At 37.8% G+C, this 15629-nt stretch overlaps 1 protein-coding gene across 2 annotated transcripts in view; it reads left to right on the plus strand.

Annotated features, from left to right (window-relative positions):
• The first annotated feature begins 950 nt into the window (after positions 1-950).
• The window catches only part of LOC116273424 (alpha-2-macroglobulin-like), a 29694-nt gene continuing 15015 nt past the window's right edge, over positions 951-15629 (plus strand). The window contains exons 1-9 of one of the 2 annotated variants that reach the window (XM_031662485.1): positions 951-1175; positions 1799-1948; positions 4813-4974; positions 5430-5541; positions 7101-7215; positions 9294-9522; positions 10226-10352; positions 10693-10814; positions 11445-11496. In XM_031662485.1, the coding sequence (XP_031518345.1) occupies positions 999-1175; positions 1799-1948; positions 4813-4974; positions 5430-5541; positions 7101-7215; positions 9294-9522; positions 10226-10352; positions 10693-10814; positions 11445-11496 (1246 nt within the window). In that variant the 5' untranslated portion in view covers positions 951-998. The remainder of the gene's footprint in view (positions 1176-1798; positions 1949-4812; positions 4975-5429; positions 5542-7100; positions 7216-9293; positions 9523-10225; positions 10353-10692; positions 10815-11444; positions 11497-15629) is intronic. The other variant, XM_031662486.1, reaches the window with a different exon arrangement.

The following is a 15629-nucleotide window of genomic DNA, read 5'->3' on the forward strand; positions in this document are numbered from 1 at the left end:
ATATAAATATATATTTATATATATTCATATAAATATATATATATTTTTTAGACGGAGTCTTGCTCTGTCATCCAGGCTGGAGTGCAGTGGCGTGATCTCGGCTCACTGCAAGCTCCACCTCCCAGGTTCACACCATTCTCCTGCCTCAGCCTCCCGAGTAGCTGGGACTACAGGTGCCCGCCACTACGCGCAGCTAATTTTTTGTATTTTTAGTGGGGATGGGGTTTCACCGTGTTAGCCAGGATGGTCTCGAACTCCTGACCTCGTGATCCATCCGCCTCAGCCTCCCAAAGTGCTGGGATTACAGGAGTGAGCCACCACGTTCAGCCATCATTTATATTATTACAAATATCTTTTTTTTATTCAAGATAGTTATGAATTATGAAGCATTAAATTGGGTACTTCCGCCACTGAACTGCACTCTTACCATGAGCAAATATGTTATAATATAAACCTTTGAAGGTTGCTCCTAGTCTAATAGACTCTAAAAGATAACTTGCTAAAAAAGTATCAGTAGTCGACTCTCTCATTAGCTCTTGTAGCAACACAGAAGCACCACAGCAGACTGAAGGAAACTTAATACAACCTCTCAAGAATCTACATAGGCATCAAAAAATAACTTCTGAAGGAGCATGGTGTTCCTCTTATGGAGAAAGAATCAAATATTGGCTCATAGAAGGTTAAAGTGGATGTAGCATGAATACAATGTGTTGAACTCTTATTCTTACATCTCGTAACTTCAGGTTCTATCTCCCTCTTCTAATATGAGGCCTAGATCAAATGGTAGTGAACTGGATGTCTTCATACCCAGAACATTATGTAGGTGATCTGAAGCTTAAAGCTGGTGAGAAATCAACATAGTATAGGATTTATGAGAGGAGAGAGGGCTTTGATAAGGTTTTTCTCTAAAGCTAGAGTCCTTAGAGGCAGTCCTCCACTTGTTACATCTTCTGTTTATTATGTCTTTTACATCTACTAATGGAAATAGTCATTAACCTATGATCGCTGCCTCTCATTCTCTTTGTGCCCCAGTGAAGGGCCATTTTTCCATCTCAATCCCTGTGAAGTCAGACATTGCTCCTGTTGCTCGGTTGCTCATATATGCCGTTTTACCTACTGGGGACGTGATTGGGGATTCTGCAAAATACAAGGTCGAAAATTGTCTGGACAACAAGGTGGGTACTTTACATAATAAAATCTTCAACATTTTAAACTAGAAGTTACTACTGTTATCGTTTGTTTTATACATGTGAACATTAGGGCCAAAAGGGTTAAACAAATTCCCCAGAGACTTTCAGCAAGGTAGTGGCAGAGTCATACTAAGAAGCAGAATCACTTGATTCCTGGTACAAAACTCTCAAACTTCTCCTAGCATTGCCTCTTACCAATTACACAGTTCAGAGTACATTATTCCCTTCTTCTATGGTAAAATGTTGGGAAATATGTAAGCACGTGTTTGAGACTACTAAGGAGCCAAAAGAAAAAATGCAAGAGCACCTCAACCCATGCACGTTCCACCAAAATTAATAAGCACCTTGCCGTGTATCAAAGATAAAAATGGCATTTCATGACTAGTAATTTATAAGAATAATTAGAAATAATTCTAATGGCTCAAGTGATTCTTGAGAAGGAAAGAGAAGTGTAGGGGACAAAAAGCTTCAGGATTGACATAATGCCAACCCTCCACGAAGTCAAGCAGAGTGGTTATACATTGTACATGAGGAACACTGCAAATGCGAGTGAATGCATGGGTAAACCGGGAAATTTGCTTTTCTGACCTTTTGTTCCAATTTCACAGGTGGATTTGAGCTTCCGCCCATCACAAAGCCTCCCAGCCTCACACGCCCACCTGCAAGTCACAGCGGCTCCTCAGTCCCTCTGCGCCCTCCGTGCTGTGGACCAAAGCGTGCTGCTCATGAAGCCTGATGCTGAGCTCTCGGCGTCCTCGGTGAGTTCTCAGCAGCCTCAGGAATCAAGAAGGGCCATGCCAGGGGCTCAGAGCAAGGAAAAATGCCTGGATAAGTAGGATAAGATCAATTAAAATTATATTTATCTAGGAATTAATTGTTTTGGGCTCTCTTGTGGGCTTTCATTGGTAAGGAATTTTATATATATACAAAACTACTCACTTCTATAGGTAAAAAAAAAAAAGTATCGCTTAATACAGTATAATGAATCAAATAAAAGAATTTTTTAAAAGATGAAATGTGATGAAAATTAACAACCAAAAAAGGACTCGTTATTCAGATATGTTAAGCTTCTTGCTCAAGTGTACATAGCAATGCAAACTCAAATCTTCTGATTGTGTCAAGACATCCGTATATGCAAGGCTGGAGAGAATACAGAGCAGATTGTGAGAAGTGCTATAAGAGAAGTGTAGTTATGCAAAATAAAAGAAAGGATTAACTGAGCAATCAGGGAAGCCATTTGGAAATTATATATTTAAAATGTAAAAAGACCATGCACTACCCAAAGTCCTTAAAATCCCAGAGCTCTGTGCAACCAATAATAGGAGTTTTCAAACTAGTTTCAACGTTTCAAAAAGCCTAACGAAAGTGATACAGGTACCTGTACTAAGACTACACAGGCTAAAGGAAATATCACATTTCTGTTTTTCTAAGAATTATGGTTGGGTCTGGTGGCTCTTGCCTATAATCCCAACGCTTTGGGAGGCCAAGGCGGGTGGATCACTTGAGGTCAGGAATTTCAGACCAGCCTGGCCAACACGGCCAGTGAAACCCCGTCTCTACTAAAACTACAAAAATTAGCCAGGCAGGTGGTGGTAGCGCCTGTCGTCCCAGCTACTTGGGAGGTTGAGGCAGAAGCATCACTTGAACCCAGGAGGTGGAGGTTGAGTGAGCCGAGATCATGCCATTGCACTCCAGCCTGGGCAATAGAGCAAGACTCAATCTCAAAAAAAAAAAAAAAAAAAGAATTATATCTGCTGAAATAATTGCTTTCCCAAGCTACACATCATTTCCATCATTTCCATCATCTCTGCATTGCTACCCCATTCTGACCCATTCAGCCTTACACTACGGAAGTATCAGAATACTTTCCCTTTTTGTCCATAGGTTTTTGGGGGAACAGGTAGCGTTTGGTCACATGAATAAATTCTTTAGTGGTGATTTCTGAGATTTTGGTGCAACCATCACCCGAGCAGTATACGTTGTACCCAATTTGTAGCCTTTTATCCCTCACCCCCCTTCTACCCTTCCCCCTGAATCCACAAAGTCCATTGTATCATTCTTATGCCTTTGCATCCTCAAAGCTTAGCTCCCACTTCCTAATATGTATTATCTCTGAGGAACTTAGGAAAAATGAATTACTATATAATTGACATTGATAACTGAAATCTTTGAAAATATGGAGCTAATAGAAGAAATAGCAAAAGGGTATGCTGAATTGGAACAGCAAAAACTAGTTAACGGCATGTACTAATAGTAGTTTTTTCACATCTTCAGATTTTTAATATGAGGCCAATTGTAATAACCTCTTACTGAAGTTTTTTCTACTACCATAATTGAACAAAGAGAAATTTGTATTTTTATTTTCCTGAAATAGAAACTTATAAGAAAATATTTCTTACTTGTTTGTCCTTCTAATGGGATTTTAACTGAAAATATTAGAATACTTCTAAAGGAAGCAGTAAGTACATTTCAGCAGTAGGATCTCAAGAGGATATGTGGGAAAATAATATACATGTTTTATGTTTTGAATAACATAATTTTATAATTCTCAAAGAATTTTTCAAATTATAACAACCCTGATGGGTAGATAAGGCAGACAATCCTATGTATTAATAATAAAGCCGAAGCTTTCAGGGATTTAGTAGTAGACCCGAGTTAAAACACCAGCTCTTCTCAACCTTTGATTAGTGTTTTACCAGTGAAATACTTTGCTGCTACTAGTATAGGCCATTCATTCAACACATTTATTTAATGCCCACTGTGTTCTAGGCATTATACTAAGTGCTAGTAGAGATCAAGCAGTGAGCCACTGGAAAGATAAAAATTTATGTCTCATGGAAGTTACATTGTCTGTCCCATAGGTAAGACAGATGATAATTATGGAATATGCCACAATAAAGCAGGGAGAGGAAAGGAGAAATGTTAAGATACTTTGAGAAGGTGTCTAATTTCATCACACCACTCACTTTGTTCATCCGTTCTTGTCAATCAGTTTTAAACTCCTACAAATATAATGCAATGTAATGATCACAATTTTTATGTCTGTCTGTCTTCTCACCTTCAAATGGACTTGAAAGCATCATGCCTAGGATTTTACAGTTAAAGTTTTATGTATTATATGAAGATCTGGAGCATTTTGTTTCCACTAATAATACCTAAGAAAATGCCATCATATCCTGTGGAGAGAGGATATGCCTATCGTGTGCCTGTTTAGAACATGCACCCATTAACTTTGTTGCTTACCACAAGATAAGCACAAAACTATCATTTCCTTCTCTCATCTCAAAGCTTTGTGCAATGTCACATATACATCAGACCTCGATTTTTCAATTAATAAAATTTTATTTCATTCCAGTGTTGAGTCTAGTGGCGGCCTCTGAACTGTGTAACGAAGTAGTATGGCCCTTGAGTACTTAGATGGAGTGTTTTTTTTCCCTAAAATTGTTAAACATCTTCAAAATGAAAACACTGTGTCAAGAAAATGATCCATACCCACTATAAATCATCAGAGCAATGAGAGCACTCAAAGAAAGACTGATGTTCATTATTCCTATTCTTTTCTCCTTGAACTTAAAAAAAAGTCACAAATAAGTTTGCCTTTTTGTCTTTTGAATTTGTACAGGTTTATAACCTGCTACCAGTAAAGGACCTCACTGGCTTCCCTGAGCCTTTGAATGACCAGGACGATGAAGACTGTGTCAATCGTCATAATGTCTATATTAATGGAATCACATATACTCCAGTATCAAATACAAATGAAAAGGATATATATAGCTTCCTACAGGTAAAATCCTTATGTTGTAGATGGTCTGATCTTAAGGTTCTTAAAATATTACACTTGGAAAAGAGTCTTTATTTGAATGCCTTCATGTCCTAGTTGAGGGTAATGGGATATAAAGAGGTAAGTGGCTTCTCCACTAATAGCAGCAGATCTGCTAAAAGCTGCTGAACTAAGCTGGAACTTTCTGGAATATTATTCAAGTTTCCTTTTTTCACAGAAATTAATTGCTCTGTGATGTTTATTAATATCGTATATACAAAATAATTACTGTTGAAAGAGTTTAATGAAAAGAATAAAATTACCTCCTTAAGTATACAAATATCCCTTCTACACATGTGAATATTCAAAGTTTAATATTAAGTTAACTGGATTGCTTGTCAAATTCAATGAAAAGAAGTATCCACCTATGTATATTTTATAATATATATTTACTGATTAGATAATAATTTCCTTTGCAGGACATGAGCTTAAAGGCATTCACCAACTCAAAGATTCGTAAACCCAAAATATGTCCACAGCTTCAACAGTATGAAAGGAATGGACCTGAAGTTCTACGTGTAGGTTATTATGGTAAACAAAAAATTAATACATATGTATTACCTAATATATTCACTGGCTTTTAAATTTTTTTAAAGATACAATGTGACAAAAATTAACAAAAGAAAGGACTTGTGAGTCATACATATTATGGTTATTGCTCAAGGTCACATAGCAATATAAACTCAAATTCTAGTAAATGGAGATAGATGTGTTAGGCTGAAAAGGAAAGAGAAAGTTTCCAAGCATAGGATTAGTGTAAAGAGAAATAGAAATGTTCACAAAACAGGACTACATTCTCCATCAGTCAGGTAAAAACGCTGTTCAACTTCCCCAACACATCAACCAATATTGATGTTGGAACCACACACATTCATCAATGACATGAGCTACTTCTTTGATGAACTGAATAGTAATCAAGCATTTATTTATAGTCCCTTATTGTCAAATCATGATTGAGGATAAGTTGAGTGCAGAGAAAAGAGGGTCAAAAATCAAGGAAAGCATTTAGGGAGAATCAATTGGCTCTACAGAATTCACTATGAAGTCTATGGTGTATTTTACTATTTATAAATTATATTGTGCCATCCTTTATCAGTAAGGTTGATAGTAAATTTATGCATGTATAAGTTTATATATGCACAATTTTTTTCCAGAGAGCTGGTTGTGAAATATTGACCAGCACACCCTTACTAGAAGGTGAATAGAGTGAAAGAAACTAACTGTAATCTTCTGACACGATAGAGAATAGTCTTTATTATCACTGAACTTTTCCCTCCTGTAAACTGTTTCTCAAAGCCACTGTCGTAACATCTGTGTTAGTTTTTCCTTGCTCCTGCAGAGGAGCACACCAATGGAAACTTGGATTCCTGCCCTCTTCACGGCCTTGTGTCATAGCACTCTCCACTTAGCACAGCGGCAGCAGCCACCAAGGACTCCACAAAGTCCTTGTGCCCCACAGATAATCCAAGCCTCTGTCTGCCAAACTCTCTATAGCCTCTGCTTATGATCCTCCTCCCCCAGCTCACTCCTAGCTTATTCTTTTTTTTGTGGGGGGGGAGCGGTGGGTTAGTTGGTTGGTTTGTTTGAGACGAAGTCTCACTCTGTCGCCCAGTTCGCCCAGGCTGGAGTGCAGTGGCGCGATCTCCGCTCACTGCAAGCTCCGCCTCCCGGGTTCACGCCATTCTCCTGCCTCAGTCTCCCGAGTAGCTGGGACTATAGGCGCCCGCCACCACACCTGGCTAAATTTTTTTTTTGTATTTTTTAGTAGAGACGGGGTTTCACCGTGTTAGCCAGGGTGGTCTTGATCTCCTGACCTCGTGATCTGCCCGCCTCGGTCTCCCAAAGCGCTGGGATTACAGGCGTGAGCCACCGCGCCCGGCCACTCCTAGCTTATTCTAATACTTCATAAGTCATCCAACATCCAACATATTTCCTCCTCAAAGAAGCTTTCCCTAATGACCCAAGTGCCCTCTCCTCCTTCCTCTCTATTTCATCAGACGATTTGGGTTTTTTTTGGTGACAACTATTACGTTCTCTCATAAGCTTTATCTGTATGTTTATTGTAGTATCTTATCCCTCACCCAACATAGATGCAGATGTAATGGGAAGAGGCCAGGCACGCAAGCTGCAACTTGAAGAGCCTCACACAGAGACTGTACGAAAGTACTTCCCTGAGACATGGATCTGGGATTTGGTGGTGGTAAAGTAAGTAACTTCCTGCATATGCAATATGCAACGATAGAGGTCCCTCACTATTTTCAATTCTTTGCTAGTTTTCCTGTTTTTATTGTTTTATTTGTTTATGATGTACAACATGATGTTTTGATATACATACACATACACACAGTGAAATGATTACTACAGTCAAGCAAATTAACACATCTATTAGCTCACATTGTTACCTGTTTTTGTGTGCGTGGCAAGCGCACCTAAAATCTATCATTTTAGCCAAGTTTCAGTATCCAACTATATAGTCATTATAGTTGACTATATTATCAACTATAGTCCTCATGCTGTACTTTAGATTTCTAAATTTATTCATCCTACATAACTTCAACTTTGTACCTTTTGACCTGCTTCTCCCCATCCGTGTAACCCCAACCACCCTTCTACTCTCTGTTCCTATGTATTCAACTTCTTTTAGCATCCACATACAAGTAAGATCATGCAGTATTTGTCCTGTGTCTGGCTTATTTCACTTAGCATAATCTCCCCCAGCTTCATCCATGTTGTCACAAATGGCAGGATCTTCTTCGACTTAAGGCTGAATAATATTCCATTATGCATAGCCACAATTTATTTATCCATTCACCCAGACACTTAGGTTGTTTTTATATCTTGACAACCGTGAATAATGCTGTCATGAACACCAAAACACATATATCTCTACGAGGTGCTTATTTCATTTCCTTTGGGAGTATACCCAGAAGAGGGATTTCTGGGACATATGGTAGTTTCCATTTGAAAATTTTTGAGGTATCTCCATACCGTTTTCCATAATGGCTGTGGCAATGTGCATTTGTACCCAGGACAGTGAAGAAACTCCTTCCAAAGTGATACTGGAAATGGAGTTTTATCCCTGAAACAAGCCAGTGGCGCAGGTGGGGAGAAGGAGTGGGAATGGCCATATGCTCCCTTTCAGGCTCCTGGAGTCTTGTCTACCTCTCCCTTTCACTCCCAGATGCAAACTGTTTAGAAGCCCAACCCTTAGGAGGCAGCCAGAAATGTGTGTAGACAAACTCCTTCGAGGGAGAGACCGGAAGCTAGGAGATTTTGCCTGTTCTCTCCGTATTGAGGCAAGGGGTGGTTGGGGGCAGGTAGCCACTGGCATTGCTCAAAGGCCTATTTAAAACCACCTCTATGTTCACTGTGGTCTAGGGAGACTCCTGATTGCAGAGCTCCAACTACTCCTGGGTGATTTAGGAGCCCGACCCTTAGGTAGGAGCTGTAGACGCTGGGGTGCTTGATGCATAGACAAATTATTCCCAGGGGTATGCTGGAGACCTGGTTTTATCTGTGGGGTGAGCCGGGGGAAGGAGGCATGGGAAGTGCCCTTACTGCTTCTCAGGCTCCCTGTAAGTCGATCGTTTTCCTGCCCCTTCTGCTTCCCCGTGCAGGCTAGTTAGAAGCCCAACACTCAGTCAGCAACTGAGGAAGTGGGTAGACGAAGCCTAACTAGGAGCTGTTAGCTAATTTTTCAGTACTGAAGTACTTCTTTCAAACGCATTGCTAATTTCAGGAGATGTTTAACGTAAATACATCAGCTAAGAAGTCTTACTAATCTAATTGCATCAGAGCTAAAAAATTTTGTGCAAATTTAATTCTAAGATTTCCAGAAAATGGGCATAAAGACCAAATATAACCAAGTACTGCACAGATTAATGCCTGTAAGAGATCCCTCATTGGTTGGCAATCCTGAGTTAAATACAGATTCAGTCAGACCCACTATACACAATAGTAGTAGAATTTAAAATTATAAAGCAGCCCTCAGTGGAACAGCATTTTTGGGAAGAGAACTGAAGAACAATCTCAAACTGCATATTACATTTATAACTATATTGTCTGTAAAAAGTTATGCTACAATTCTGATATACTACAATTAAAAACAGCTGGAAGAAAAGGCCTTATATTCCCCATCTCAATCCTTGATTATACTCTCCGTTATTGGTCTTTCTATTGAGTGTTTTTAAGTCGTGACAGTAGAATCATTCCTAGGGATTCTCTCCCTAGAGAGGATGTATTTAACTGCTTCATTTCTATCCTTCACTTTCCCTCCTCTCCAGCTCATCAGGTGTGGCTGAGGTAGGAGTAACAGTGCCTGACACCATCACTGACTGGAAGGCAGGGGCTTTCTGCCTGTCTGAAGACGCTGGACTTGGTATCTCTTCCACTGCCTCTCTCCGAGCCTTCCAGCCCTTCTTTGTGGAGCTCACAATGCCCTACTCTGTGATCCGTGGAGAGGTCTTCACACTCAAGGCCACGGTCCTAAACTACCTTCCCAAATGCATCCGGGTAAGGATCTCTTTCCTCAATTACACACAAGGTAGCCATCAAGTAAATTAAAAGTTGCATTCCTAGGAGTACTGACAAACTCTTGTATGCAAACTATGCTTACTAGATATTCATGATTGTATAAGTTACAGGTTGTGAGATCTCCAAATACCAAATTGCACCATAAAGCAAGTTGCTAGCCCTTATAACCCTTCAAAGTTAGTATTTGTGTGGTATGAAGACTCCTGACAGGGATGACAAAAGTCAGGACTTTATTCTCATGACAGATTCCATAAGGTTTCAACCTCTACGATCTCATATATTTAACTTTTCATAGCTCATTCATTATATTAAACCTAATTTTAAAAGTTGTTTGTGAGCATCTTACCTCTGCTGAAACCATAACTGTTTATAAGTCTTGTATCCTCTGCTGGGAGATCTGAGCGAATGGTCAAAGTTCCAGACCAAAGAGGTAGAGCAGCATGCCATCATTACCTTTCCCTTCCTCTGGTCCCATCATGTGAAAGAGCAGGTTGCTTCCAAAATAACTCAGATTTATATGTCAGATCCACTTAAATGTATTTCAGGTATTTGATCTTCATTTATATCATCTTTAATGTGAGGCAACCTGAAATCTAACCAATTCCTCAAGATGCTTTATTGCAAACCCATTCTCCCTCTGTTCTCCTTCCCCCTCTACTCTCTTTCTTATGTGTGGTTTCAGGTCAGTGTGCAGCTGGAAGCCTCTCCCGCCTTCCTAGCTGTCCCAGTGGAGAAGGAACAAGAGCCTCACTGCATCTGTGCAAACGGGCGGCAAACTGTGTCCTGGGCAATAACCCCAAAATCATTAGGTGAGCAAAAAACTCCTAGAGGTAATTCTTTACTCAAAGATTGCCTATGGCAGTGGGAACCTTATACTGAGTGCTACTTCCTTCAGGAAAAGACCGCTAGATGCTGCGATTTTTTTCCTTTGTCTTTTATTCTAAGATACCTACAAAGATATCCTCAACATCTCCACCTTGAATTCCCAGTATCATTCACCTCTCATTTGCATGTTTCCATTCCTGCTTCTGTGTTTTAATAAAACAAAAGTTTACAGAGCATTGAACATTTATAAATCTTGAGTTTGGAGGCATGGAGGAAGGGGAAGATGGCATTCATTTCTATTGGCCTTTTTTTTTTTTTTCCCAGGAAATGTGAATTTCACTGTGAGTGCAGAGGCACTAGAGTCTCAAGAGCTGTGTGGAACTGAGGTGGCTTCAGTCCCTCAATATGGAAAGAAAGACACAATCATCAAGCCTCTGTTGGTTGAAGTAAGTAAGCCTAAATAATATATAGTCCATGATAATATATAGTAATATAGATGGGTAACATAATAATAATATATGGATATTTTATAATGTTATTCTCATGTATCTCTCTGTCTCTTGATTTACTTTCTGTTTTGTTGGGGTGTTTTTGTTTTTGTTTTTGTTTTCGAGACAGAGTCTTGCCATCACCCAGGCTGGAGTGCAGTGGCAGGATCTCTGTTCACTGCAACCTCTGCCTCCAGGGTTCAAGCAGTTCTTGTGCCTCAGCCTCCTGAGTAGCTGGGATTACAGGCGTGCACCACCACACCCAGCTAATTTTTGTATTTTTAGTAGGGACAGGGTTTCACCACGTTGGCCAGGCTGGTCTCGAACTCCTGGCCTCAAGTGATCCACCCACGTCAGATTCCCAAAGTGCTAGGATTATGGGTGTGAGCCACCATGCCCAGCCTCCCTTTGATTTACTTTCTTGCATAAAATTACCTCCTACATATATTGCTTATATGTACAGAATTTTCTTAGATAATACAGTTCAAATCCTTCTCTTCACTATCCAGATATCTGTGGTCCCTCCATTAACACACATGTTCTAAAGGTCAGTCCATTCTCACTAACTTTTCTTTCTTTTACCTAAAGCCTGAAGGACTAGAGAAGGAAACAACATTCAACTCCCTGCTTTGTCCATCAGGTAAGAGTCAACCATCATAATTTAAAAAACATTAAAGTCTAACATTTAAAGTTCAAAGAACATTTATATATTATTCCTACACTTTCTCTGTGATCTAAGACCTGAAGCAGCATCAATGCATTTGACAATTGGGGAAAACAGTTCTTAGGAAGGCCAAGTAATTTGATCAGAATATCCCTAGGCCTGCATTCTGAGTCTTGATCTATGTAGCACCTATGCAAACATCAAATGACTTTCTGACCAGTGTATGGTATGGGCATAGGTAGAAAGTGGGTAGAATCAAAATGAATATTACCAAAGGGGATGTTTCCTTAAATAATTAGTAAGGCAAACTCTGGATGGCTGAGTTCGGGGCATTCTAACACTGAGTTTTGCATAGCCAACGGTATTTGATAATGGGATTGCTATTTCCCAAAGAAAAAGTTGTCATGGCCTTTACCATTATTGTCATATTAATGTTTGTTTGATGCCTATCCTGTACCTAATGCTCTATCAATCATTTGAGAAGAAACTTACAGTAAAACTTACAGTAAAAATTTTATACACTAAGAAACTTACAGTAAAAATTTAATACACTAAGAAATGTATCAGCACAACGCATTCTCACCCCAAACCAACACTGAATCAACACCATACTCTGACTACCTACAATTTCTATTTAGTATGTTTTTCATCCTAAATACTAAATACTTTACCTATTCATCTGTGGCCAAGATGTAACATATAAAATGTATCCTAAAACCATACTTTCCTCGTCATTTAGCCTTATTTCTACATTTAAGTGAATTGAGTACCTATCATTCAATCCTTTTATCATGACTTCTCCATTTCTGAGTTCCTTATTTTGATTTATCTCTTAGGTGTAAGGCCTAATCATCAAATAGCTTTATTTAATTTCATTTTAATTACCAACATAATCAAATTTGCTTACCTAATTATATAAAAATATATTCTTATTTAAAAAAAACAAAAGAGAACATCATATTAAAGGTTAATGTCAACCCCCTGAACATTTTTCAGTACTTTGTCATCCATTTATCTTTAGAAATAATGTGTGTAGATGTATATGTTTGTGGATGTGTGATTTACATATAATAAACTGTATAAGTTTCATTGTATAAATCACTGTTTGTTTTTTACTCAGCATCCTGTCTTGGAGATTTATCTATGTCAAATTGTAGATCTAGGTCTTTCCTTTTCATTGCTTTTAATCTTGTAATATAAATATATCACAATTCTGCTTAGTGTTTTAGTCTTCCTATATTGATTTTTTCAACTATTTGCTAGCTTTAAAAAAATTAGTTAATTATAATAATAGCCTCCTTATGAACATATACAAATACAGCTAGGGTACATACCAAAATGTTAAAAATTCCTGAGTCAGAGAGCATATGTGTAGATATGCATAGTTTTATTTGTTTGGTTGGTTGTTGTTCTTTAATTACATTGTAAACTGACCATTTATAATTGTATATATTTACAGCATACAAACTGATGTTATGATTTATGAATAGAATGTGAAATAATTAAATCAAGCTAATCTCAAATACTTATGTTTTGTGGTGAGAACGTTTGAAATTCTCTAAGCAAGTTTGAAACATACAACACTCTATTATTAACTATATTCACCATGCTGTGCAATAGATCCCAAAAAGAAAAAAATGTATTCCTTCTGTCTGAGACTTTGTGTCCCTTGAACACAATCTTCCTTATACTCCAGCCTCATGCTCCATAACCACCATTCTACTCTCTGCTCCTGTGAATTTGAATGTTTTAGCTTCCACATACAAATGAGAACATGCAATATTTGTTTTCCTGTACCTGGCTTATTTCACTTAACATAATCTCCTCCAGATTTAATCATGCTGCCCTAAATGGCAGCATGTTCTTCTTTTTTAAAATGGAATGGAATTCCATGTGTATATATACCAAATTTTCTTTATCTATTCATCTGTTGATGACACTTATGATTCCATAACTAGACACCAGTAATTTGATAGGGATTACGTTGAATATGTAGATTGCTTTGGGTAGTGTGGACATTTTAACAATATTAATTCTTCCAATCCATGAACATTGTATGCTTTTCATTTATTTGTGTTCTCTTTGATTTCTTTCATCAGTGTTTTATAGTTTCCAGTGTACACTTCACCTCCTTGATTAGATTTATTTCTACATATTTTTTTCATAGCTATTGTAAATGGGATTGTTTTTATTTCTTTTTTGATCATTCATTGTTAGTGTATAGAAAATACTACTGATTTTTATGTGTTGATTTTGTATCTTGCAACTTTATTGCATTCATTTATAAGTTCTTGCAACCCTTTTGTGAAGTCTTTTGAGCTCCCAATATATGATAATGTCATCACCAACAGTGAAAATTTTACTTCTTCCTTTTCAATTTGTATATTTTTCATTTCTTTTTCATGTTTGATTGCTCTTGCTGATACTTCCAGTACTACTTTGAAAATAAATGGTGACAGTGGGTCACCATTTAAACTATCAGAAATCAAAGACGAAGAAAAAATTCTGAAAGCAGAAGGTGATAAGAACCATATCACATACCAAAGGGGATGTTTCCTTAAATAATTAGTAATGCAAACTCTGGATGGCTGAATTCGGGGCATTCTAACACTGAGTTTTCCTGTACCTGGCTTATTTCACTTAACGTAATCTCCTCCAGATTTAGTCACACTGTCCTATGCTTGTTATTAATATTTTGTCCTTTAACCCTTGTACTAGAGATAAAAGTACTTTTAATACCATCATTACAGTCACAGAGTATTCTGAATATGGCTCTGTATTACTTATACCATTACATTTTGTGCTTTTGTGTTTTTGTATTGTTAATTAGGAACCTTTTGTTTCAGCTTAAAGAACTCCCTTCAGTAATTCCTGAAGGCAGGACTAATGTTGACGACTCCCTTAGCTTGTAGTTTGTCTGGGAATGTTTTATTTCTCCCTCATTTCTAAAAGACAGCTTTGCTGGATGAAGAATTCTTGATTACACATTGTTTTTATTTTTGTTTTCCTTCAGCACTTTGAATATATTATTCCACTCTCCCTCAGCCTGCAGGGTTCCTGCTAAAAACCCATGGATGGTTGTATTGGAATTCCTTTGTATGTGATATGTTTCTTATCACCTTCTGCTTTCAGAATTTTTTCTTCGTCTTTGATTTCTGATAGTTTAATTATTGTGTCTTAGTGAACAATTCTTTCATTTGAATTTCATTGGAGAACTCTGTGCCTCCTGTACTTGGATGCTGGCATCTATCCCCTGATCAGGGAAGTTTTCAGCCATGTTGATTTTTTTTTTTCTTTTTTTTTCCTGATTCTGTACTCTTTTTTTTTTCATTATTGCTTTAAATATGCTTTATAGTCTCCTTCTTCTGGACTTTCTTTAATGCAAAGGTTTGATTTCATGATGATGTCCCATAATTTCCATAGGCTTTCGTCATTCTTTTGTCTTTCTGCTCTTCTGCCTGGATAATTCCAAATATTCTGTCTTTGAGCTCACTGATTCTTCTGCTTGACCAAGTCTACTGTTGAGTTTTCTATTGTATTTTTAAATAAAGTCATTGTATTCTTTATTTCTAGGATTTCTATTTGGTTTCTTTTTAATTGTTTCTATTTATTTTTTATTTTACAATATTAGCTAAGTTGCAGATAATTGTTTCTATTTCATGTCAAACTTCTCACTTTGTTGGTGTATTGTTTTGCAAATTCATTTAATTTTGTATTTATATATTCTTGTAGTCAACTGAATTTCTTCAAGAGGATTATTCAAGAGGAGAATTCTTTGTCAGTGATTTTATAGATTTTCATTTCTATGAGGTCAATTTTTTGAGCTTTGTCAGTTTCTTTTGGAGGTGTCATGATTCCTTGATTCTTCATAATCCTTTGTCCTTGCATTGTTTGTGCATTTGAGGAGAAAGCCACTTCTTCTGGCCTTTATAGGTATTCTTTGGCAGGGATAAACATTTGCTATTTAGTCTAGCCTATAATTCTGGAAAGATCAGTTGGTGACAACCTTGAGCAGGCAGAGTTTTTCATGGGTTCCCTAGTTGGCTGGGCCACTGCCTTTGCTCTTATGTTTGGTAGGGCCACTGGTTATGCCTTGCTGTCTGGCAAGA

The sequence above is a fragment of the Papio anubis genome, unplaced genomic scaffold (assembly GCF_008728515.1).
Source record: "Papio anubis isolate 15944 unplaced genomic scaffold, Panubis1.0 scaffold664, whole genome shotgun sequence".
Taxonomy (NCBI): domain Eukaryota; kingdom Metazoa; phylum Chordata; class Mammalia; order Primates; family Cercopithecidae; genus Papio; species Papio anubis.